This window comes from Dipteris shenzhenensis, chromosome 3, assembly GCF_047967505.1.
Source record: "Dipteris shenzhenensis isolate YYH24624 ecotype China chromosome 3, Dip_SZ_1.0, whole genome shotgun sequence".
NCBI lineage: Eukaryota > Viridiplantae > Streptophyta > Polypodiopsida > Gleicheniales > Dipteridaceae > Dipteris > Dipteris shenzhenensis.
The window spans coordinates 63,191,625-63,214,932 of record NC_141598.1 but is presented as its reverse complement, the minus strand read 5'-3'; the positions used below and the strand labels follow the sequence as shown (position 1 = coordinate 63,214,932).

The 23,308-nt window shown below is 44.0% G+C and overlaps 1 protein-coding gene across 2 annotated transcripts in view; it reads left to right on the top strand.

Moving 5' to 3' along the window:
* The window catches only part of LOC147904148 (protein PAM71-homolog, chloroplastic-like), a 125,262-nt gene that overhangs the window by 16,077 nt on the left and 85,877 nt on the right, over positions 1–23,308 (top strand). For both annotated transcript variants that reach the window (XM_087372712.1, XM_087372711.1), the window contains exons 3-4: positions 22,658–22,841; positions 22,992–23,039. In XM_087372712.1, coding sequence (XP_087228838.1) covers positions 22,658–22,841; positions 22,992–23,039 — 232 coding nt within the window. The remainder of the gene's footprint in view (positions 1–22,657; positions 22,842–22,991; positions 23,040–23,308) is intronic.

Here is a 23,308-nt window from a genome sequence, read left to right as displayed (position 1 = left end):
GGTACGGGCGTCCGTGCAGGTACAGTACGGAAGCGGGCTCTACAATTGTACGGCGCTGCAGTGTACGGACGTACGAAGCAGCCAACGACTACTGTAGGGAATGGTACGGAAGCAGAGCTATACAGACGTGATGTAGCAGCAAGAGCACGAACTGTATGGGCCGAAGGAGCTTGGGCTGAAGGCAAGAGCTCAACGAGGCTCTGATACCAAATGTGAGAATGGGAGAGAGAGCAACAGTGAGAGCAAGAAGCAGGAGAGAGTGAGAGCGAGAGCTAAAAGCTTAGTTGCAAATAGATGAGTGTGTTACAATTGAACTGAGTGATGGGTTTTGTCTAAGTGACAAAACCTTATCACTTCACTAACCATAGTTAGTGAACTAACTGTGGTTAGGGGGAAAAACCTGTAAGTGAGGGAAAAGTGCCCCTAGCCTACTTATTACATTACATTGGTCACTGCTAAATTATAGCAATAATTCTAACACACTATGCATTTAGATGCCTTGTCTAGTATGAGATCTGTGGACGGCACCACTTCTTTTTAGGAGCGGGTTTGGCCCACTCAAAGAATTTGGGTGGCTCTTTTCTTTCCTGAAGCCAGAGACAACACAGAGGTCCAAGTGAGATTAGTTAGAGCATGGACAGTATGGAACCATACGTAGCAGAGAGTCAGAGGGCACGGCTCGACAGTCCGACCCTATCTGGACACTCACATGAGGACTGTAGACATATCCTATCTCTTTGACGTGGGGAGATAGACCACTAGAGTGATGATAGACCACATCACAAAGACTATAGAGGAGAAGGATGAACCTAGATAGGCCGAGCGCTAGCAGGATCTATCATGAACTTTCTTCCTTGACATCAGCCCTCAACTAACTGACAGACGAGCCCCTTTTGTCTCTCCTCAATCTTGTTAAGTACATTCCTTACTAACTACAACAGAATCACCGGAGTAGCACCACGAGTATCCTCCCAGCCAATTCCTGTTAGAGCATGAGAGCTGACAGAGAAATCCGAATCAAAAATCACGTAAAAAAGCCATTCTCCTTTCTCTCACTAACTCCAACAAGCCCCATCTCCCTAGATGGATCTAGATGCCACATGTCATCATCATAGGGCCTTCCTAATGCATCTTTTCACCCCTCTCTTGGGATACTTTAAATTTCCTTTGCCCCTAGGCACATTTCTTGCATTAGGCCCTTAGCCTTAGATCCACCTAGTCTGGTGCTATCAGCCCTCACCTAGGACCTTGACATTAATTCCCTCTCGATCATTTACATGAAGTGCAAATAAATATATTACAAACATAGATCCTTAAAGGGAAATGTTGACTGATTCTTCCGAGGTCGTGCTACCTCGGCTAGAGCGTAACATTCCTTCCCTCTTCATACATCAGCGTCCTCGATGATAAAGTATGGAAACACTCTCCGCAACTGGTATACGGATTCCCAGGTAGCTTCGGATAGAGGCTGACCATGCCATGCAACCAACACCGTGGGTATCTTCCGATTTCGTATTTGCATTGTTCCTCAGTCCAGGATTCTTGTTGGTTTGCGCCTTGCATTATCCTCTATCTTCTGAAACAAAACCACACCTTCGATTAGTGAGTCACCTGTATGTAAAAATTTCTTTAAGCGCGAAACATGAAACACTGGGTGCACCTTACACCCCTGTGGCAATTCAAATTTATAGGCTACCTTGCCTATTCTCTTTAGAATTAACCACGGCCCACAGTATCGAGGTGATAACTTAGCACACTCTCCTGAAGTTAACGACTTCAAGTGCGAAGAAACTCTGAGAAAAACTTTTTCTCCTTCCTTAAATACTCTTATAGACCGGTTTTCATCCGCATACACCTTGGCTCTATCCATAGCCTGGCGGATATTAGCTCTCGCAAGTGCTAGCATCTCCCGCATCTGAACCATAAAGTTCGCGGCACTAGGCACTTTCTGAGGTACTCCAACTATAGTTGGATTTGCTGGTCTATAACCATTCAAACGGACTGAACGCTGTAGAGGAATGTGTTCTATCATTGTAGGCAAACTCTAACAATGGCAACCACTTGTCCCATGTATGTTGCCTCAATGACACATATGCCCTCAGCATATCCTCTAAAGTCTGGTTGACTCTCTCCGTCTGACCATCCATTTCAGGATGATTCCCACTACTCATTCCCAACTCAGTCCTTAGTGTCTCAAATACCGATGTTCAAAAATGACCGGTAAATCTGACATCTCGGTCTGACACTATGGATCTAGGCAAACCATGCAGACGAAATATATGTCTTATAAACAAATCCGCCACTTGCGGGGTACTAATAGACTCTCTAGTCGGAATGAAGTGAGCCGTCTTGGTTAGACGATCAACCACCACAAGGATAGAATCATACCCTCCTTGTGTCGTAGGCAGACCCACAATAAAGTCCATGGAAATGCTCTCCCACTCACTTAGTGGTATCTCCAAGGGCTGTAAAAGTCCGGGTGGCTTCACCCGCTCGGCCTTACTTACCTGACACGAAAAACACCGAGTCACATATTCATGAATATGCTTTTTCATCTTTGGCCAAAAGAAACCTCGCTTCACGAGATCACATGTCTTCTCGACTCTTGGATGTCCCGCACATGGGCTATCATGGCACTGTCGAATGACTCTCTGCATGAGATCATTCTGACTAGGTACTACTACCTTGCCATTTCTTTTCAGCATACCATCCCTTATGGTATATCTTGCATATGTTTGGCCTTTTCTGGATGCCAGGTCATCCCCTTCTTCCCCGGGTCTAAACACATGAGCTTTAGGCCATAAGCTCTGGACAAACTCGTCCACCTTTTGAGTTTCTCTAATCTCGGTCATTAGAGCACTCTCTAATACCGTAAAACTCATATTGTGCATAATGCGTGACAATGCATCAGCAACCTTATTATCTTTTCCTCTTCGGTACCGAATCGTCAAATTAAACTCCTGCATGAGCTCTGCCCACCTAGCTTGGCGGCCCCTCAAGTCAGGCTGTTTACAAAAATGTTTCAGAGTATCATGATCCACATCCACATAAAACTCTGAACCTACAAATAATGCCTCCATGTTTTCAAAGCATGGATAACAGCATACAACTCCAATTCATGAGTTGGCCAATTCCTTTGAGAGGGAGAAAGCTTCTTGCTTTCAAAGGCTACTGGCCTTTCCTCTTGAAGGAGAACTGCTCCTACCGCAATGCCACTTGCATCAGTTTCCAGGAAGAACAGTTTCTGGGGATCAACTATTTTTAACACCGGTCCTGGGACCACAGCTTGTTTTATGGTGTTCAAACTTTCTTGTTGATTCTGTCCCCATATAAAAGGTACTTTATCTGAGGTCAGATCAGTCAATGGCGATACTATTTCGGAATATCCTTTGATATGCCTTCTATAAAATTGGACAAATCCCAAGAATGATCGCAACGCGGTTAGACTCTGAGGGATTGGCCAAGTCAGTATCGCAGCCACTTTCTTTGGATCCATTTCTACCCCCCCTGGAGTAATTATGAATCCTAAATATTCAAGCCTAACCATTCACAGTATAGTTTTCTTTTTATTTACATAAAGACTGGCTTTCCTCAAAGTACTGAACACTATTCGTAAGTGTTCACGATGCTCAGTAATACTTTTACTGAACACTAGAATATCGTCAATAAAATGTACTACAAACTTTCCGATATACGGACGTAGTAAATCGTTCATAAGCATGAGGAATGTAGCTGGAGCATTGGTAAGTCCGAAGGGCATTACCAAAAGGCTCATACAATCATTTCACAGTCCTGAAGGGGGGGCTAAGGGAGGGAGGCATCCTGTAGCCTCCTTGGCAAGGTTGGTGGCCTGCTGCACCCCCTAGGGGTGGTCGCGCATGAAGCAGCCCCTATGAGGGGCCTTGTACACCCACACCCCAGGCAGCGGGGCAGAGGACAGCCCCAAATGGGGGGCCTGGAGGTCGACGGAAGGCTGGAGGGGGGTCACCATCAGGGCAAGCTGCTGCGATGGCAACAGCAGGGTGTTGCAACAGAGTGGTAGAGGGTGGGTAAGCGGAGCTGAGGGGCGGGTGAGGGAGGGGTGGGTGAGGGAGGGAGCTGAGAGGCAGGTGAGAGAGAACAACATGTTCTTTAGAATAACACGAATAACAAAAATCAACATCTATGTAGACATTTACTAAGCAGAGAAGAGTCTTAGGAGGACAAAAGGCATTTTTGAGATATAGAATAAATGCAGAATGATGCCTATATGGAATTGAAAACTGAGAAAGTTCTTGTTCACTTGCCAAGCATGGGAACCTGGCCTTGCACGAGAAGCAAGGAGGAGAATTAAGTCAAACAGGAATGCTCCCTCTAGAAATAGAAGGAGAAGCAAGTTGCCAGTTTATTTACTACATTAGCAAAGTTGGACTTAGATAGGCTACGGTGAAAGGCTCTGGAGGTAACAAGGGAGGTAGGATGATACAGAGACATAAGTCATGACACCCTAGAATGAGTGCTGGTAAAAAGGTAGTTAGAACCAATAAACATGATAAATATTACATGCACTGAACCGAACGAGAAAAAGGCTTTTCTATGAAAGAGTTTAATCCCAGGATTGCCTATAAAGTATACAAAAAACTTTGATGTCTAAAAGACAGCTGACATAAAGGATAAGAGTCAGTTCTCATGACCTACATGCTGAAACAGACCAATGGAAGATTGGAATCAAGAAGAGAGGATTTGCAACGTAGCACAAGAGCAATGATCAAGGACCTAGTAAACTGTTTGATTGCCGCAACTACGAGTACATCAACCAAACCTGCTTTTGAAAGCGGTTTTATGCACATCCTCGGCTCTAATCCGGATCTGATGGTAGCCACACTTCAGATCTATCTTGCTGAAAATCACGGCTCCATGTAATGCATCTAGCAAATCATCAATCCGAGCCATCGGATACCTGTGCTTAACAGTGATATTATTGAATGCTCTGTAATCTATACAGAGGCGAAAGGTATCATCCTTTTTCTTCTTTAATATCACTGGCGAAGCAAAAGTTGAGAAACTTGGTTGAATCTGCCCCAACTTGAGGTATTCTTCCAGTTGTCTACGCAGCTCCGCCTCTTCAGTAAAACTCATTCTATAGGGAGGTCTATTTACAGGTTCTGCCCCCGGGATCAGTTCAATCTTATGCTGAACATTCCGCTCTGGAGGTAACCCATAAGGTAACTCATCCCTAAAACATTCAGAGAACTCCTCTGCTATAAGATTAGCCAGCTTGGCCATCTCACCACTTTGTGTAACATCAGTGCTAGCCGAAGAATCATTAACCGGCTCTACTGATGCTGTGCAAAGGAATAAAAACTCCTCTTGAGCTTTTCGGATTTCCATCACGGAAACCAACGGTCCCTGAGGTACATCTTTCTCACCTCGTAAGACATAAAGCACATCATTCATCTTGAATTGATATACGTGCTTTTTCCAATCAATGGCTGGATTCTTCCTAGAATGCCACGCCATACCCAGGGCTATATCTGCGGCTATATCTGCATGAGTAAGCTTAATCATTTCAAAATCAAGCTTCTCAGCATAGTCCTGAATACGAAGCTCCAACTGGGTAACCCTTTGGTCCCATACTTCAATTGAACTTCCATCTGCCATCCTGACTGTATACGCATAGTCAAATGGGTTAGTCTTTAACTTCAGCCTCTTCACGAGCTTGGAGTTAATTACATTGTGAGTTGACGCCGAGTCAAACAACACAATGACATCATGATTGGCCACTTTCCCTTTCATTTTAATTAACTCCGTATCATTAAAGGCTGTATATCCCGTTGCTGCGGGCTTAGATAGGATGTTATTAGGTGCACTCGTTACTAGCTTAGCAACAGACACACATAACAAACAAGGTACTGACCTCTGAGAAGATCCCGCTAGCTAAATCTGTATCTGTTCCGCTCTGGGACTTCTCTCCATTTCCACGTCGCATTTTGAGACTACCATCTCAGCCATTCGACGATCCTTATTCCGTGGACAATCCTTCCACTGATGAGGCTGAAGGCAACCAAAACACAAGCCTTCTCTCCTCGCTTTTTCTCTTTGCTCTGGGTTTAAGGGAGACTTAGACCAAGCCCGGGCTGCCATTGGCGTTACTTTTCTCTTCACTCCAATGGTGGTACTTGATTTAGGAGTTTCAGCTGGTTTTGCCTGCTTGGCTTGACCACTCGGCTGAGAACCACTCCCTTTACTAATCCACCTCTTCTTAAACCCAGATTTCCTCTGGTACCCATACTGGGTTCCGACCTGCGCAAACCCACTTGGCTTGCTGCCCTTGGCATCTTCATAGTTCAGGGCTATGGCTATTGCATCATCCAACGTGTTCGCATACTTAGCCCGAACTTCCATTTTAATCCGATCATTCAATCCAAATATGCAATCTTTCACTTGGATTGATTGAGGTAGGGGTTCATCAACCTTCATTACGCTCTCTCGAAACTTATCAGTGTATTCTGCCACTGACAAATTTCTCTGACGAAGGTTTCTATATTGATCCCAAGCTCGGGATGCTTCGTCAGGAGGTAAGAAGTGTTTTCTGAATTCTCATTTAAACCCCTCCCAGGTAGTGGATGCAATACCATCTTTTTGTTGTTTAATCCACCACCGATCCGCTGCCTCACTAAACATGTGGGTGGCCTCGCGGATCTTCTTGATATCATTTCTGATTTCACAAATGGCGAACGCCTCGTCCCATTTGTGTAACTAGGTCTCAATGACATTAGAACTACGGTCATTCATCCGACCAGAATACTTTTCCGGCCTATAATTGGCAATATTAGGTACTTTAGCCTTCCTAGGCTCGACCGTATGGACACTAGACTCGGGTTCCATCGGAGCCTTTCCCTTCTCATCTTGAGAAGGTGTGGCAGACATACTGTGTATCACTCTTCTAAGTTCAGACTGCCCTGCATTGGCTTGTAACTGTTGTGCTAATAACTGTTGCAAGGCATCCTCAAGTAATGCAATCCCGCTAGATAAGGTGTGAGTTACTGGGCGCGACACGTGCTGGGTTGGCCGGACTCCTAACTCACCAGGGTTCCTCCTGGAAGCCCCTTCTTCTGCTTCCATCAGGTCAATGGGTGTTTTGCTTTTTTTTTAATTTTTATAAACACCGCTAGAATACTGTATTTACAGACTAACAAAATTCAGGGTACTGGCACTTTGACACAATTCCCTATACTAGGGAATACCTGCAATCCCAGCTTCACACTAACTAGGCATTTGACACATGCATATGTCCAAATCCCGCCTTTCCCTATACTAGGGAAATGCCTGCAAACTAACTCTGACTGAAGCACACAGGCACATACACAGGCATAGTAAATTGCAAACTCTGCTGTACAGAAATAATAAGCTGTACACTAAAAACTGAAATTTTATAATAAAGGAAAAATTGATGCTCCCTGGTCTTGCTCGCTCCTGCCTCTCGATTTGATACCCCTGTGATACCAAATGAAACAGGCTGTATACACGCCTCAGCTCCACAAACAAATGATGCGCTCTTCTTTTTTTTTCCTCTGGGCATAGCTCTCTGTTTGGAATCTGTCTCAGCCTACAAGCTGTTTGCGTGGCCTTAGAAGGCTATGACTGTGAGTCCGTTGGGAAGCAGGTCGAAATCTATTACGGGCCAGCGCTAGAGAGCGGGAGATGTGACGAAACAAATAGCGATCGTCAACCTGTCGTCTATTTTCACAGGCTCCCAGATCCCGTGCGTCGCCCAATCAAGGTATCGCTTCGAAGGTCTCCCGTAATACGAGCTCCTGTTAAGCGCGAGCAAATATTACGAACAGTCACCTAACACACCGCAAGCTCCCGCTAGCCAACGCGGGAGGACCACCGAACAGACATGTCGTTCGTCATCATGCACTTCATGTCCCGTCCAATCACCTAGATCCTTGAATCAGAGTTCCGTCAGTTCATGGGCAACAACACCTCCAAGATTCGTCGATCACGTATCGTCTGATTACCAGATCCCCTCTCTTGGTATCGCTTCAGATTACGCTGTCCTCGCCAGTAGCGTGCGCTCACACAGATCCCGTCTCTTACCTGCACCTCCTTCATACGCGACTTCCTAGCCTGGGCTCTGATACCAAATGTTAAGTACATTCCTTACTAACTACGACAGAGTCACGGGAGTAGCACCACGAGTATCCTCCCAGCCAATTCCTGTTAGAGCATGAGAGCTGACAGAGAAATCCGAATCAAAAATCATGTAAAAAAGCCATTCTCCTTTCTCTCACTAACTCCAACATGCCCCATCTCCCTAGATGGATCTAGATGCCACATGTCATCATCATAGGGCCTTCCTAATGCATCTTTTCACCCCTCTCTTGGGATACTTTAAATTTCCTTTGCCCCTAGGCACATTTCTTGCATTAGGCCCTTAGCCTTAGATCCACCTAGTCTGGTGCTATCAGCCCTCACTTAGGACCTTGACATTAATTCCCTCTCGATCATTTACATGAAGCGCAAACAAATATATTACAAACATAGATCCTTAAAGGGAAATGTCGACTAATTCTTCCGAGGTCATGCTACCTCGGCTAGAGCGTAACGAATCTTTTAGTGGTGCTGGCCCCACAGACAACATACATAGGTCTAGCCACTTGGATAAACAGTTAAGTGATTGGTAGGCGGCTAGGGGATTCTCCTTGGTGTTTTTTTTCCTTTTGGGTTTCGCTCGCTACGATAGTGTGATGACCCTTGGGTATGGCCATTTAGTAGTCCCACCCTTAGCTTTTATTGTATCCGTTTTTTTTCAATCTCATATACCCTTTGGTCTTTCGTAGACATTAATAAACTTCCTTTCTTTCTTTCTTTTCGGCCTTGATCGGAAAAACTATCAGTGCTGATGCATTAGTCTTGACCAGCATGCATTAGAAATTCCTAGGACCCCAAAAACCTTGGTCGCAGCACTCTCAATCCAAGTTAAGGACTATCTTTTTCAAATTTGGCTCTGGTGTGTATGATTGCTCCTCCCCCACTGTGAGTTAGGCTAGTCGAGGTAGGCAAAATGAGGCAAAAAACATTGTATTCTTAACAAGAGGAGTCATGCTTGAACACAATTGTTTATAAAATGCTGCTGATCCAATTAATCATAGCATGCACAATGCATATTTCTACCCATTACTACCAATCATTGCTTCTCTGGTAAAACCTATAAAACTAAAGCCAAAAGGCCAAAAGGAGAGGGATATTCTAATGGTCTCACTGTTTCGGGGCTATTTCCCTATCAATTAGTTCAAAAATATGCTGGGAGTATCCTGGGACTATCAAATGGGTGCCAAGCTTTAAACTTTATCCTTGACCAATACATCATATATCTCAATAGCACATAGTGGTAGATCAAAATCGTATCCTTATACTAATACATGTCATGACAAGTAATGAAATTGAAGATGCAGAATCATAAAGCTTTTTTGTCATGTCCATTGTTGCAAGCTCCACTATCATCAAAAACTGGTCTTTTTTCTTATAGCTGAAGGTCCAAATTTGGATTCCCATCTGTAACTCACACACGTTGATAAGGAAAAAAAGGAAAGACAACCAGGAATTATGTACTTCACCACGTCAGATAGCTGAGACTTCATTGGGATCAGCTACAATGTGGGCTCGTAGATGATGAGCTTATGAACCACATTCCAGAGTATGTATCAAAAAACTGACTGAACATGGATCACACAGACTCAAAGAGAGCCAAAAGACTACACAGCCCGAAGCAGATAAACTTAGAACTGAACTTCCCCCCAAAAATCAGAGAACAGTCAGCCTCAAAATACTATGAACCCACAGCCAAAACTCCTAAGCTTCCATCAAGGACAACAGCTCGTAACTCTTCACATAGTCATAACTGCACCACAACATCTCCTTCATGTGGAGAAAACTAGCAACACGGCCTCTCTTATCATCACGGAGCATTCAGGATCTGTCTACTCCAAATTTGTAGTCGAGATTCACAGCCAAGCACCCCAAGACTCCAGCAAAAGCAAACAGCCCGTCTCTTAGGCTCCCAACAAGAGTAGGCAGCTCGTAGCTTGGCATATGATCAAGATAGCACCACAACATCACCTTCCCTGTCGCCCAAGGTCCTCCATGCAAAGGTAACTGCCTCACAGCTCCTGTACTTGCTCACAGAGCACCTACATCTCTCTTCTCCTTCACGCCTGCATAGTAGCGACGCCACAGTATTGCCTTCTCTGTCATCAAGCCTCAGCATCCATAGCTCTCTTCAAATACGGCAGCCTAACCTCTAATCACATGCCCTCCTTAGCGTGATGATCCTGGCCCGTATCAAGAACTCCAGCCAAAGCAACAGTGAGTGACTCGTTCGTCACTTACAAGCTTGCACTCTCCGAACAAGCTTCTAGCTCACATGCAACTAACGATCAACTATCTTGTATCAGGAACTCCATCGTCACAGCAGCTTCTCCCCTGGACCTGGTGCACACGATCTCCACAGACAGTGTATTCCAGCCTCTCAAAAGCAGCCGTTGTCGACACTTTCAGTAGATCTTACGTACTTCATTCTTCCACCTTTACGTGAAGGTATCCAACAGAGGAAACCTCCCGTCATCACACAAGCCATGGGACTCATGGACTCCCGTAGTCGGAGAAGCTCCCATTTCCAAAGCCCGTCACTCACCTTCCTCACGCACAGGTTTTTCCTGTTCTCACACAACCTCCGTTCCACTACGAGCCTCTGCCATCGATCTGGTCGTTCCCCCCAACTCTTCAAGAAGCCTTCATCAAGTGCAACGTAAGATCCTTCCAGTGTCCCCGATCAACTCCCAGCCACCATCTTCACGTAGCTCCAGCTCACAGTCCAGAAGCTCCGCTTCATCCTTTCACGTAGCCACCTTGTATGTGCAAGATGCCTTCCCAATCAGTCCAGCCACCTCAGCCTAATTTGCCACCTCATCAATGACATTTTACCACTCTCCCATTTACAAAATGCAAATATCCCCCCAAGGCACATTAAATGCACATTTTGGACCTTTAGTCACACAATTCCCACACACATTAGCATGCACATTAAAGCTTGCATGCACCCCCGTACACACACATGAAAAGCCCCTTGACATGGGCACCAAAACATGTCAAATTCCCGTAACATGCAAGTGCACATTTAGGAAAATATAAAAAAACCCTTCATGACTTGACTTTACATGACCCCAAAAACATTTCACTTGACCACACACACTGGACACCGTTGCTCTGGAAGTCTGGTACAAACACATTGCATTTCATGATTTACCATGAAGTCCCTGCAAAACATACTTTATTGCTCAAAAAACTATACATTAGTCCATCATGCTTGTGAAAGAAAAATCCACAAATGGCAAAAGCCCACACCTACCCTAGATGTGTACAACTATGTACCTACCCGCAGCTATATACAGTGCCCAAAAACTTGATACAGGTTTTGTCCTATCATTTTGCCCATCCCCAAGTCTGCAGACATTCATGTCTTGCAAATAGAGGTATATAAGATTTGCATGTCTTCAGAGATATCCTCATCCATGAGGTCTTCCGGCTTGTTTGGTTTCATCACAGTAGGTCCACAACTCATGACGCTATGAAAGTATTTCTTTAGTCTAAAGCCATTGACTCTATTCTTATGCTGCTGACTATCCAAGTTCTCAAGTTGATATGAGCCATTTTTGAATTTCTTCGTCACATGAAAAGGTCCATCCCATTTGGTCACAAATTTCTTCTTGAAGGTAGAATCCAGACTACTGTTGTATCGCAAAACTAGATCACCCTCCTTGATTTTCTTATCCCTGAATTTCCTGTTTGCTCTCTTCTGATTCTCCTCTTGAATTAAAGCATAATGTTCCACCGCCTTTTGTCTATCTAGTTGTGCTTCCTGCAAATCCAATAACCGGTTCTGGAAGTAGAATTTGAATCCTCGTTTATCTTCATTAACATATGTAATGCAGGAATTTTTACTTCCAACGGTAATAGAGCTTCTTTCCCGTAAACAAGACGAAATGGTGAAAACTGGGTGCCTTCTTTTACTGCAACTCTGTAAGCCCATAAAGCCCAGTGCAAAGCAATGTCCCACTCCTTCTCATGTGTTCTCATGATCTTTCCCATGATATTAGTACACACACCATTAAATTCATTCATCCAATTACATTGGGGATAATAGGGACTTGCATGTCTGTGTTTAATCTTCAGCTTTCCACATAATAAATCCATCAGTTCCCTTGTGAAACTTGGACCTCTATCAAAAAGCAACTCCAGTGGCACACCAAATCTACAACAAATATCCTCATACACAAATTTACATACAGATTTCGCATCGATAGCCTGTACTGCTCGTGCTTCAACCCATCTCGTTAAATAATCCACAGCTGTCAGCACATAACAATTTCCCCTGGCTGTCATGGGTAGAGGACCGATGGCATCTATTCCCCATTTCTCAAAAATATTATAAGCAAGCATGATATTTTTGAGTTCTGGATGTAAGATCCTCTTACTCATCTGCTGACACTGTAGGCATGACCTGCACCAATGTCTTATGTCTCTCTGGAGGGATGGCCACACATACCCTTCTGTAAGTATTTTCCTTAGCATGATTTTGAAAGCAAAATGTCCTCCACATACTCCCTCATGATTAGCTTGTAGAATATGAAAAACTTCCTCATGCGAGGGAATTCTTCTGAGCACCAGATTAGCCCCTTTCATGTAAAGAACATTATCTATCAGACAATAATAAGTACAGCTTTTAATAAATCTGTATTTTCTTTGTTTCGGAACTTCTTTAGGCACTTTACCAGTTAACAGGAAGCTTTCCTCACAAGTTAGTGTCTCCCTTCCTTTGTATAAGGGCTCCTGCACTCCTACTGCATCAACATAAGCTGCTGTAATTTCCTGCGCAGCATCATGTGCATTTACATTCTTACCTCTTTCGAGGCATCCAATTGATTTAACAGTTTCTTCACCGCGCTTATCCATCTCTTCAAATGAACATGCTTAACCTTCCAGACACCTAAAATTTGCTTCACAACCAACAAAGCATCTCCCTTAATCATAAGTCTCTTTATACCCAGACTAATGCATACTTTCAAACCTTCGAAGAGGGCTGCATATTCAGCTTCATTATTACTGCTGGCTTCGAGCTGAATTCCCATTTTCCGAATCTCCTTTCCTCCAGGATCATAAATGACAATTCCTCCTATACTTTTATTTAAACTTTTTTTGTAAGATCCATCAAAGTGTAAAACAAATGCATCCTCTAGTACTTTTTCTTCATTCATGTTAGTGTTCTTCACATCTTCAAGTAAAATAGGTCCTCCCTTATAGGTGAGGAGATCAGCTAAGGAAGCTCTGGTAGAGTTCTCAACCAAGAAGGTAAAAGAGTACTCGTGTAACTCTACTATCCATTTAATCATGCTCCTGGAGATGTTTGTACTATTCAACATATGAGACAGTAGTGAACATGAGGTGAGAACCACAAAAGGCCTGGACAATAGATAAGACCGAAATCTCCTACAGGCATACAAGAGGCTAGGCAGGACCAATTCAGCCGCTGAATACTTCCTTTCTACTTCACTCTTCACCCTGCTGGCATAATAGACTTGCCTCATATATCTGGAACCCTCTCCCTGCTGCAAAAGAATAGCACCAATAGCATCTGGTCCTACAGACGGATTCACATAAAATGTCCTGGAATAATCTGGTGGCTTTACATTTGAAATATGAGTCAAGGATTCCTTAACTACCTCAAACACCTCTTCACTCTCTGTCGTCCATTTCAGAGGCTCAGATTTTACCACCTGCTGAAGAGGATACAAAATCTGAGATAACATATGAATAAATCTCGATAGATACTTCACCTTCTGGAGAAAGGTATGCAACTGCTTGGTATTCTCAGGAGAGGACAGCATAACTAAAGCTTTTACTTTACCTGGATATGGCTCAATCCCATTCGCAGATACAATATGCCCCAATATTTTAATGCTGGTCTGAGCTAACTGAGTCCTCTTAGGATTTAATTGACCACCATTATTATCAATCTCATAAAATACCTGATCTAGCTTGCCACAGTGCTCCCTTCTTCCACTGCACACACAGATGTCATCAATAAATACTTTATAAAATTTATCCAGGAAAGGTGATAAAATCAGATCTGAATCCTCCTGATAGTGCGAGGGGCCATTGGTAACTCCAAAAGGCATTTTCCTATAACAAAAACAGCCCCAGGGGGTAATGAAGGTAGTATTGATTTGATCTTCCTGGGCTATGGCTATTAGGAAGTACCCTGAATATCCGTCACACAAGCTGTACATTTCATGACCTGCCACTTTATCAAGAATATCATCCAGAAAAGGCAGAGGATAGTGGTTTCTCTTTGTCACTGCATTCAAAGGCTTGTAATCGACACAGACTCTTCATTTGTCCACACCTTTTGGCACTATGACCACAGGACTTATCCAATCAGAGTGAACTACAGGATAAATTATTCCTGCCTTGAGAAGCTTATCTACCTCTTAATAGACCCATCGGTCTTCCAAAGACTTTAATAAACTTTCTTTCTTTCTTTCTTTCTTCCTTTAGCACATCTTTCTGATTTGGGCTTAATCTCCTTATTTTCTGAAAAACAGGTTTGGCACCTTCCTTTAGCTCAATCCTCAGAGGCTTCCCTTTAAATCCCCCGATCTCCTCATAAGAGGTGATAAACAAACTGGGGTATTTCTGCAACATCTTCAAATATTCTTCTTTCTCCTCAACATTGAGATCAGGATTCAATGATTGCTCAATCAACACCTGGGTTGATTCTTGAGAACATTTGGGCTGCATTAAATCCTTGATAACCTCAAACCTATCCACCTCTTTCTCACCGAACCCTGCTGCCCCCACAAAATCCACCTGTGAATCCTCATCTACCAAATCCACCAATGCTATTGTTCCTTCATCACTTTCTGAAGTCACCGAGCTCTCATTCTCACTGCTGGTTTCTTTTCTCTCTTCCTCTTCACTTACTGAATTTGAAACTTCAGCCCTGCTTACCATATCGAAATTCAATTTCTTCCCATATGTATGTACAGAAAAGATTCCTTTCTGCCAATTCTGAATTGCACCTACCTTCCTCAACCACGGCCTTCCAAGAATCAAAGGATAGGCTCCCAACCCTGCAGGCATCACATGACAATCCACTCGACATGAAACACTGAATGCCTCAACCTCCAGGCCAGGTACTATCCCTAAAGTCTTCACCTTGGAGTGGTTTGCCATTCTGATGCGATAACTAGAGGAGCGGGATATCTTCAGTCCTCCACACAAGCTTGAGTAATCACACAAATCTGTGCACTCCCATCTATATAGGCTTCTCCAAAACCCTTTCCTTTATGCCAGGCTTCTATAGCGGGTAAAAGATCTGGCAATTCTGAGACAGACATCAGCTTAATTGTAGCTTTATGAGAGTTCCTCTTTGCTGGATTTACAGCCTGCCTCCATTCTTTTTTAAGCTTTGGGCATAGACCAATCATTTGGGCAAATGTAATGCCCGGTTTCCTCGCTGAAAGATCTTCCACCAAATCATAATCTCCCTGCTTCTTCTCCATGGGATAATCTGCAGTTCTGTCTCCTCAGACTGCTTCCCCTTCTTTGCACTCGGACCAACCTCCTCTTTTCTATCTCTCTTCCCTAATGGCATGACATCTTTAACTTCCTCCAACTCCAACAAGCCAAATGTAACTGCCTTACCTTTCCCTTTCTCTTTTGCAGTGGCTTTATGGATTCCAGAGGTACTAGGCTGACCTGCATCTGTTACTTCTACACTATGATCATTCACCCTATTATTTAACCCTGTTGGCAATGGATAAACATCACCTCCAGCACGAGGAGGCTTATCACAGTGTGTGCTGTAATGTCCCCACTCTCCACAATTAAAGCACTGGACACAAGGTGCAAATGACCCTTGACCTCGTCCGCCTGCCACGGGCCTGAATTATTTGAAGAAGGCATGCTGCCTCTGCCATAACCACCCGATGATCTACCTCTTCCCCTACCGTTCATCAAATTCAAACTCAAACTCTTCATAAGCTCTGACATTTCATGAATTTCTTCTTTTATATTCTCCTCCCTCCTGACTTCTGGCTTTCGTATTTCTGGCTTCACATGAGAGATAATTTCAGGCACATGCTGAACCATTGGCATCTCGTGCATCATTTGTGACAATCTTATCTGCTTCCTGTCTTTCCCTTTCGCTACCCTGAGAGCATCCATATAAGTGACCAGCTCTTTACATTCAATCTTTATCCTAATCTCTGGCTTCAGACCAGCAACAAACCTATCCTTTTTTATGATTCTGGGAGGAACTTCAGGTAATAGGCCACGTGCCATTTATTCCACAACACAGTGAACTTACCGACATACTCATCCACTAACTGAGTCGGCTGTTGCTGCAATAAACATAGCTCTCTCCAAATGCCATCAGGATCTCTAACACACATAAACCTGTCCAGGAAAGCTGTCCTCACCTCTCGATAAGTCGGGTTTCTGTGAGCACCCTAATCATCTTCATCCTTGCAGAGAAAGTCTGCAGCCAAGTTCTCGCTTCTCCCAATAGACAAAAGGGTAGAATTTGAAGGACTTCTGGAGCATTCCTGTCTTTAATAAGAGCTGTGAACTCCAAGCACTCTAAAAACCTCTCTGGGTCTTCATTGGGCAGCCCCTGAAATCGAGGAAATTCATGAGCCATCTCTCCTCTTGACTAACTTATCTCAAACACACTTCCAACCAGAAATACCACCCAACCTCTTCTGGGAAGAAAACAAAAATAATCACTCTACTAAAGAAAACTTACCCTGGATCTGACTGGCATTCTTCTTCCTAAGAGCAACCACTTTCAAAGCCTTTTGAACCTTATTAGCACGGAGACGTATCACCCGAAGTTCAACATTAAGGCATCTCTCTCTCCTGTGTCCACACTCCCCACATAACTCACAATGAATCCCTTTCATGCGAGGCTTTGTCTTCATAGTTTCAATCCCGAACCACACAGAAATTCAAGCAACATTCCCCGGCCAATTCTTCTGGGCTGTTTTGTCTTGAGTACCCAATCTCAATTCAAAACTCCTCCTGTCCCCAGCAGGATCGCCAAAAAGATGATAAGGAAAAAAAGGAAAGACAACCAGGAATTATGTACTTCACCACGTCAAATAGCTGAGACTTCATAGGGATCAGCTACAATGTGGGCTTGTAGATGATGAGCTTATGAACCAGATTCCAGAGTATGTGTCTTTGTACTAGGCACGGAGACAAACCCCCACAAAAAAACTGACTGAACATGGATCACACAGACTCAAAGAGAGCCAAAAGACTACACAGCCCGAAGCAGATAAACTTAGAACTGAACTTCCCCCCAAAAATCAGAGAACAGTCAGCCTTAGAATACTATGAACCCACAGCCAAAACTCCTAAGCTTCCATCAAGGACAACAGCTCGTAACTCTTCACATAGTCATAACCGCACCACCACATCTCCTTCATGGTGAGAAAACTAGCAATACGGCCTCTCTTATCATCACGGAGCATTCAGGATCTGTCTACTCCAAATTTGCAGTCAAGATTCACAACCAAGCACCCCAAGACTCCAGCAAAAGCAAACAGCCCGTCTCTTAGGCTCCCAACAACAGTAGGCAGCTTGTAGCTTGGCATATGATCAAGATAGCACCACAACATCACCTTCCTTGTTGCCCAAGGTCCTCCACGCAAAGGTAACTGCCTCACAGCTCCTGTACTTGCTCACAGAGCACCTGCATCTCTCTTCTCCCTCACGCCTGCATAGTAGCGACGCCACGGTATCGCCTTCTCTGTCATCAAGCCTCAGCATCCATAGCTCTCTTGAAATACGGCAGCCTATAACCTCTCATCACATGCCCTCCTTAGCATGGTGATCCTGGCCCGTATCAAGAACTCCAGCCAAAGCAACAGTCAGTGACTCATTCGTCACTTACAAGCTTGCACTCTCTTAACAAGCTTCTAGCTCACATGCAACTAACGATTGACTATCTTGTATCAGGAACTCCATCGTCACAGCAGCTTCTCCCCTGGACCTGATGCACACGATCTTCACAGATAGTGTATTCCAGCCTCTCAAAAGCAGCCGTTGTCGACACTTTCAGTAGATCTTACGTACTTCATTCTTCCACCTTTACGTGAAGGTAGCCAACAAAGCAAACCTCCTGTCATCACACAAGCCATGGGACTCATGGACTCCCGTAGTCGGAGAAGCTCCCATTTCCAGAGCCCGTCACTCACCTTCCTCACGCATAGGTTTTTCCTGTTCTAACACAACCTCCGTTCCACTACGAGCCTCTGCCATCGATCTGGTCGTTCCCCCCAACTCTTCAAGAAGCCTTCGTCAAGTGCAACGTAAGATCCTTCCAGCGTCCCCAATCAACTCCCAGCCGCCATCTTCACGTAGCTTCAGCTCACAGTCCAGGAGCTCCGCTTCATCCTTTCACGTAGCCACCTTGCATGTGCAGGATGCCTTCCCAATCAGTCCAGCCACCTCAGCCTAATTTGCCACCTCATCAGTGACATTTTACCACTCTCCCATTTAAAAAATGCAAATATCCCCCCAAGGCACATTAAATGCACATTTTGGACCTTTAGTCACGCAATTCCCACACACATTAGCATGCACATTAAAGCTTGCATGCACCCCCGTACACACACATGAAAAGCCCCTTGACGTGGGCACCAAAACATGTCAAATTCCCGTAACATGCAAGTGCACATTCAGGAAAATATAAAAAAACCCTTCATGACTTGACTTTACATGACCCCAAAAACATTTCACTTGACCACACACTAGACACCCTTGCTCTGGAAGTCTGGTACAACCACATTGCATTTTATCATTTCCCATGAAGTCCCTACAAAACATAATTTACTGTCTCAAAAAACTATACATTAGTCCATCATGCTTGTGAAAGAAAAATCCACAGATGCCAAAAGCCCACACCTACCCTAGATGTGTACAACTATGTACCTACCCACAGCTATATACAGTGCTCAAAAACTTGATACAGGTTTTGTCCTATCAACGTCTAGACACCATCACCAACATCAAAAACTTGGAAGAGGACTAAGGGAATCCCAATAGCAAAATTTGGAGCCCATCAATGGGTGGCCTTTTGTCATCTACAAGTGTGTGCCTAGTAAACAAGTAGAATGATCATTGATCGCACTCTCAACCTCCATTGTACCAATGTGAATGCCTCATGAGTTGTTAGCAACCAGAATTTGTGCTAAGTATCCATATAGGAATTGTGATCTCTCAAGTCTCTCCTAAATGGCCCATCTTATGAGAGGTTTGCGACCCATGTCAATGCTTGGATCATCCACCACGATGGTGTCATTGAAGAGAGAGGTAGAATGTTCACCTCATCTAGAGTGTGGGGTGATGCATGGTAGAAGCCCAGTTTGACATGCGTCTAGGAACGTTTCATGTAAAAAACTCCTCATTAAGAATTCGTAGTTGTATCTTTAGAATATGCGGAGCTCAACTTAGAGAAGAAGAAGAATGATTGTGGAAAAGGCACTTTGATTTATTTGGGATCTAGTGCCATCCTAGTTGTGCTTTTATTATAAGGTAGAATCTAATGGGGTCTTGGAAGTTGGTGATCCATTTGGTACATGCAATGACTTCAAATCTGGTTCAGATGTTTGCTTTTAAGACATGGGTTCATAATGTGGATTAAGTCTTTATATGAATGCATGGAGGCTTCAATTGAGCGCCAATGGGGTGTATTGAGAGACGTAAAAGATTGGCACTTGCTCGAGGGGGAAATCCAGCAAAAGGGAGGGTAAGCAGGGCAGTTAGTTCAATATGACATAGTTCCAACCTGCCACCTCCATTTGATGAGTCAAGGCTTTAAAGTCAACGATTGAAGCACGTCCTTATGTGTTATGCTAAGATAAGATGATGCAAGGTTGTAGTCCACTTCAATGCATCTCAAAGAAATCGTTCACAATTATATTGCAACCAAGGAGCGAGCTGGCTACAGACATAAGCGATTGCTATAGACAGAATTGGCCTACTCTTAGATAGAAGCGACGTGCTAAATGTCAGAAAATTGGGTTGGGGACGTGAATAACATATTAACAACTCTTTATCCAAGACATAAGGGTGGTCAACTGAGAGTGAAGTGCAGCCATTGCAGATGAGGGAAAGGATACTTCGATAACAGGTAGTAAAATGGTTAATGCTGCAGCAACAAAGTAGTTGACTGAAAAAGTTGAGCAAGAGAGAGGTAGATGAGAAGGCTGGAGCAGTGCAGGATGGGATAAGGGAGCTCGTGAGAAAGAACATGCAAGGGGCAAGGAGGAAGGAGGGCAGGGCATAGGATTGAGGACCACGGAAGTCGATTCAGGAGATAGTTTCCAGGGGCATATAACTTAAAAAATTTTAAGCCCTTGCATTTGGATGGAAGTGTGACTGGTTGCTATGTAGCGCTTAGAAGCACTGTCAATGGTATTTACCTGATGGAAGGAAGAAATAGATGTAATTTGCTTGGAGTGAGGTCTCGTCTTTTTCTCATCCCCTTCTTCTCTACTTTCAATATTTTGCAAGTTTTATTGACATTCCCTTTAAATTACAAGTATGTTTTTGGTTCACTTGGATTAGAGACGGCTAGCAATCTTCATTCACGAGGCTATATGACACAGAGACCAACTGCTCAAGAGAGAGATAAGGTCGTGAGGCCTAGTCAGATTCCACTAAGAGGGTGATTACTAACTTTTCTCAGCTAGATAGCACGGACCAGCAATCCTAGGGAGACAATGCAACCGAGACCCAGAGCAAGAGACATGATAGACCCGCCAGCGCGTTGATACACATTCCCTTCATGTTACTAGGGATACAGTCACAATGGACCATGTAGGTTGATCGACATCAGTGCTCTATCGCAAGGGTTTTATCCCTTTGTAGTGCTGATCCTTGCTGGAGCCTTCGTCTGCTGAGGCCCTCCTATCCATTCTCATGCGCCTAGTCGAATTGTTTCCTCAGAAAGAAAGAAAGAAAGAAAGTTTATTAAAGTCTTCGGAATACCGAAGGGTCTATGAGACTGAAAAACCTGATACAATGAGCTGTGGTAGTGGAGCTACTAAACGAGCATCCACACCAATGCAGAATGCAAAAAATGCAAAATGGCAGTACTAAGTCCCAAATACAACATAGTACAACATAGTCATGTCGATAGTCGACTATATACAATCTCAGCATCATCGTCATCATCAACATCACCAACATCATCGTCATCCTCATCATCATCAGCAGGACATCAGTGCAGTCCTGGTACGTCTCCTGGTCATAGCTTTGCATCTAACCAGGGCCACTGTGACCCCCGTTGGTCGGGCTCCAACCCTAAACAAGGAGGGGATGTCCCCAAGTATGATCTATGTGTCAACCCTCTATCTGAGCTGTCGGGTCACGAGCTCCGGGTCACGGTCATGTCGAGATCTTGTCTGGTGGGGGTCTATGTGATCTGGCTGAAAGAACTCCGTGATAGAGCTCTGAGAGGTATCAGTCGAGGAAGAAGTCTGCTCCTGTCTTCGTGCTCAGAGTATCCTCTCGTGGTGTCTAAGCACCTCATGAATGAAACCAGCCAAACACCACTGGTCTGGGTGGGAGAGGAGACGGGCCAAAACCCCATAACTATCTTTGAAGAGGAAGTAGAAACGCCCTCGGATCTCATAGTAAACAGGACACCTGAAGATGAAATGCTCCTTTGTGTCAACCTCCTGCATGTCACACAGTGTGCATATGCGCCTCTCCCTGGGTAACTGCTCTACTCTGCCACTCTCGATACGAAGTCTGTGTGAAGAGACCCGGAACTTCCCAACAGAGATCCTCAGCAAGTGGGGTAGTTCAATCTTCGTGTATCCTGGTGGATCAATGAAACCCTCTGCTGTGATATGTAAGAAGGGATCTCTGTAGAAGCCCAGCTTCACTAGAAGATCACTCGTGCCCAACCAAGTCCGGAATGTGTGTAGCTGTAGTAGATCCTCATGGATGACCTGGTTGACCTCGTGTGATAGGAGGGGAGAGAACGGAGCATCCATGCTGTACTGGAATGGACGTAATCTGTCCATGTGGAGCCCTAGCCCTAGTACAAAGGATTGTCACAGTGATACAACGTTTCTTCCCATGGGTTCAGATCTTTAGTAGTTATATTTGTCTTGGGTGCGAGTGGCTCTACCCATTCAGCTCAATGTATCGGTTCTTCTGTCAGTCTCATAGACGCTTCGGTCTCTCGAAGAATTTAATTAACTTTCTTTCTTTCTTTCTCCATTTTGTTTAAGAATATTGATGTTTATTATTGCAATATTCCCTTGAAGGATGTATATAGTCTACATTCATGCTCAACGAATCCTTTGGGACCTGTTTTCTGCTTTTCTGATGAGCTGCACATAATCCACCTCTCTCATGGGGGATGTTTGCAGCCTACCTTTAGGGTCAATGGTGCCCCTGAGACCTGTTGTCTGCTTCCGTGGTTGATGTACTCTAACATCTTGCTGATTTTTTTAAACAGGAATAAGCAGAAGGACATTTGTCTGCTTCCGTGGTTGATGTACTCTAACATCTTGCTGATTTTTTTAAACAGGAATAAGCAGAAGGACATCTTACATTTGGCTGCATCTGTAGCAGCTCTGATTGGTGTAGCAACCTTGGTTGCTGTTGCTGTGACGTGGGCCAGTGGAGGTCCAGCTGCATTTTTGGAAGCAATTGCTAAATCAGGATTTACTGCTGCATTTGCCTTGATTTTTGTTTCAGAAATTGGTGACAAGGTGAGCTAATAAAATTCTTACCTAAAGCTTTTACAGTTTGGACCGAATAGCACTCTTTTTGTTCCTGTATATGGGAGTGGCTACAAGGGTGCTTCCATAGACAGCTCTTGCATGCTGCCCTATTGACTGGACATTTGATCTTTCTTGCAGACATTCTTTATTGCTGCATTGTTAGCAATGCAGCATGCCAAAAGTTTGGTAAGTAATTGTACATTTTCAATGGATTTTAAGAGGTTCTAATGCAACACAGAATCTGATCTATTATATTTCATTCCATTGGAAATATATTCTATATGCGACTTGTTTTGTTTTGACTGAAAGTGGGGAATCAGACAAAGCCCTTGCATATTCATTTTCCTGCTCACTTGCACAATCCTTTTCCCACTGTTACACACTCCTTTTTATACAAATTACCCTTGCATGTGCTTTTTCATCCATTTATATATTGGAAGAGTAACCAAAATCTT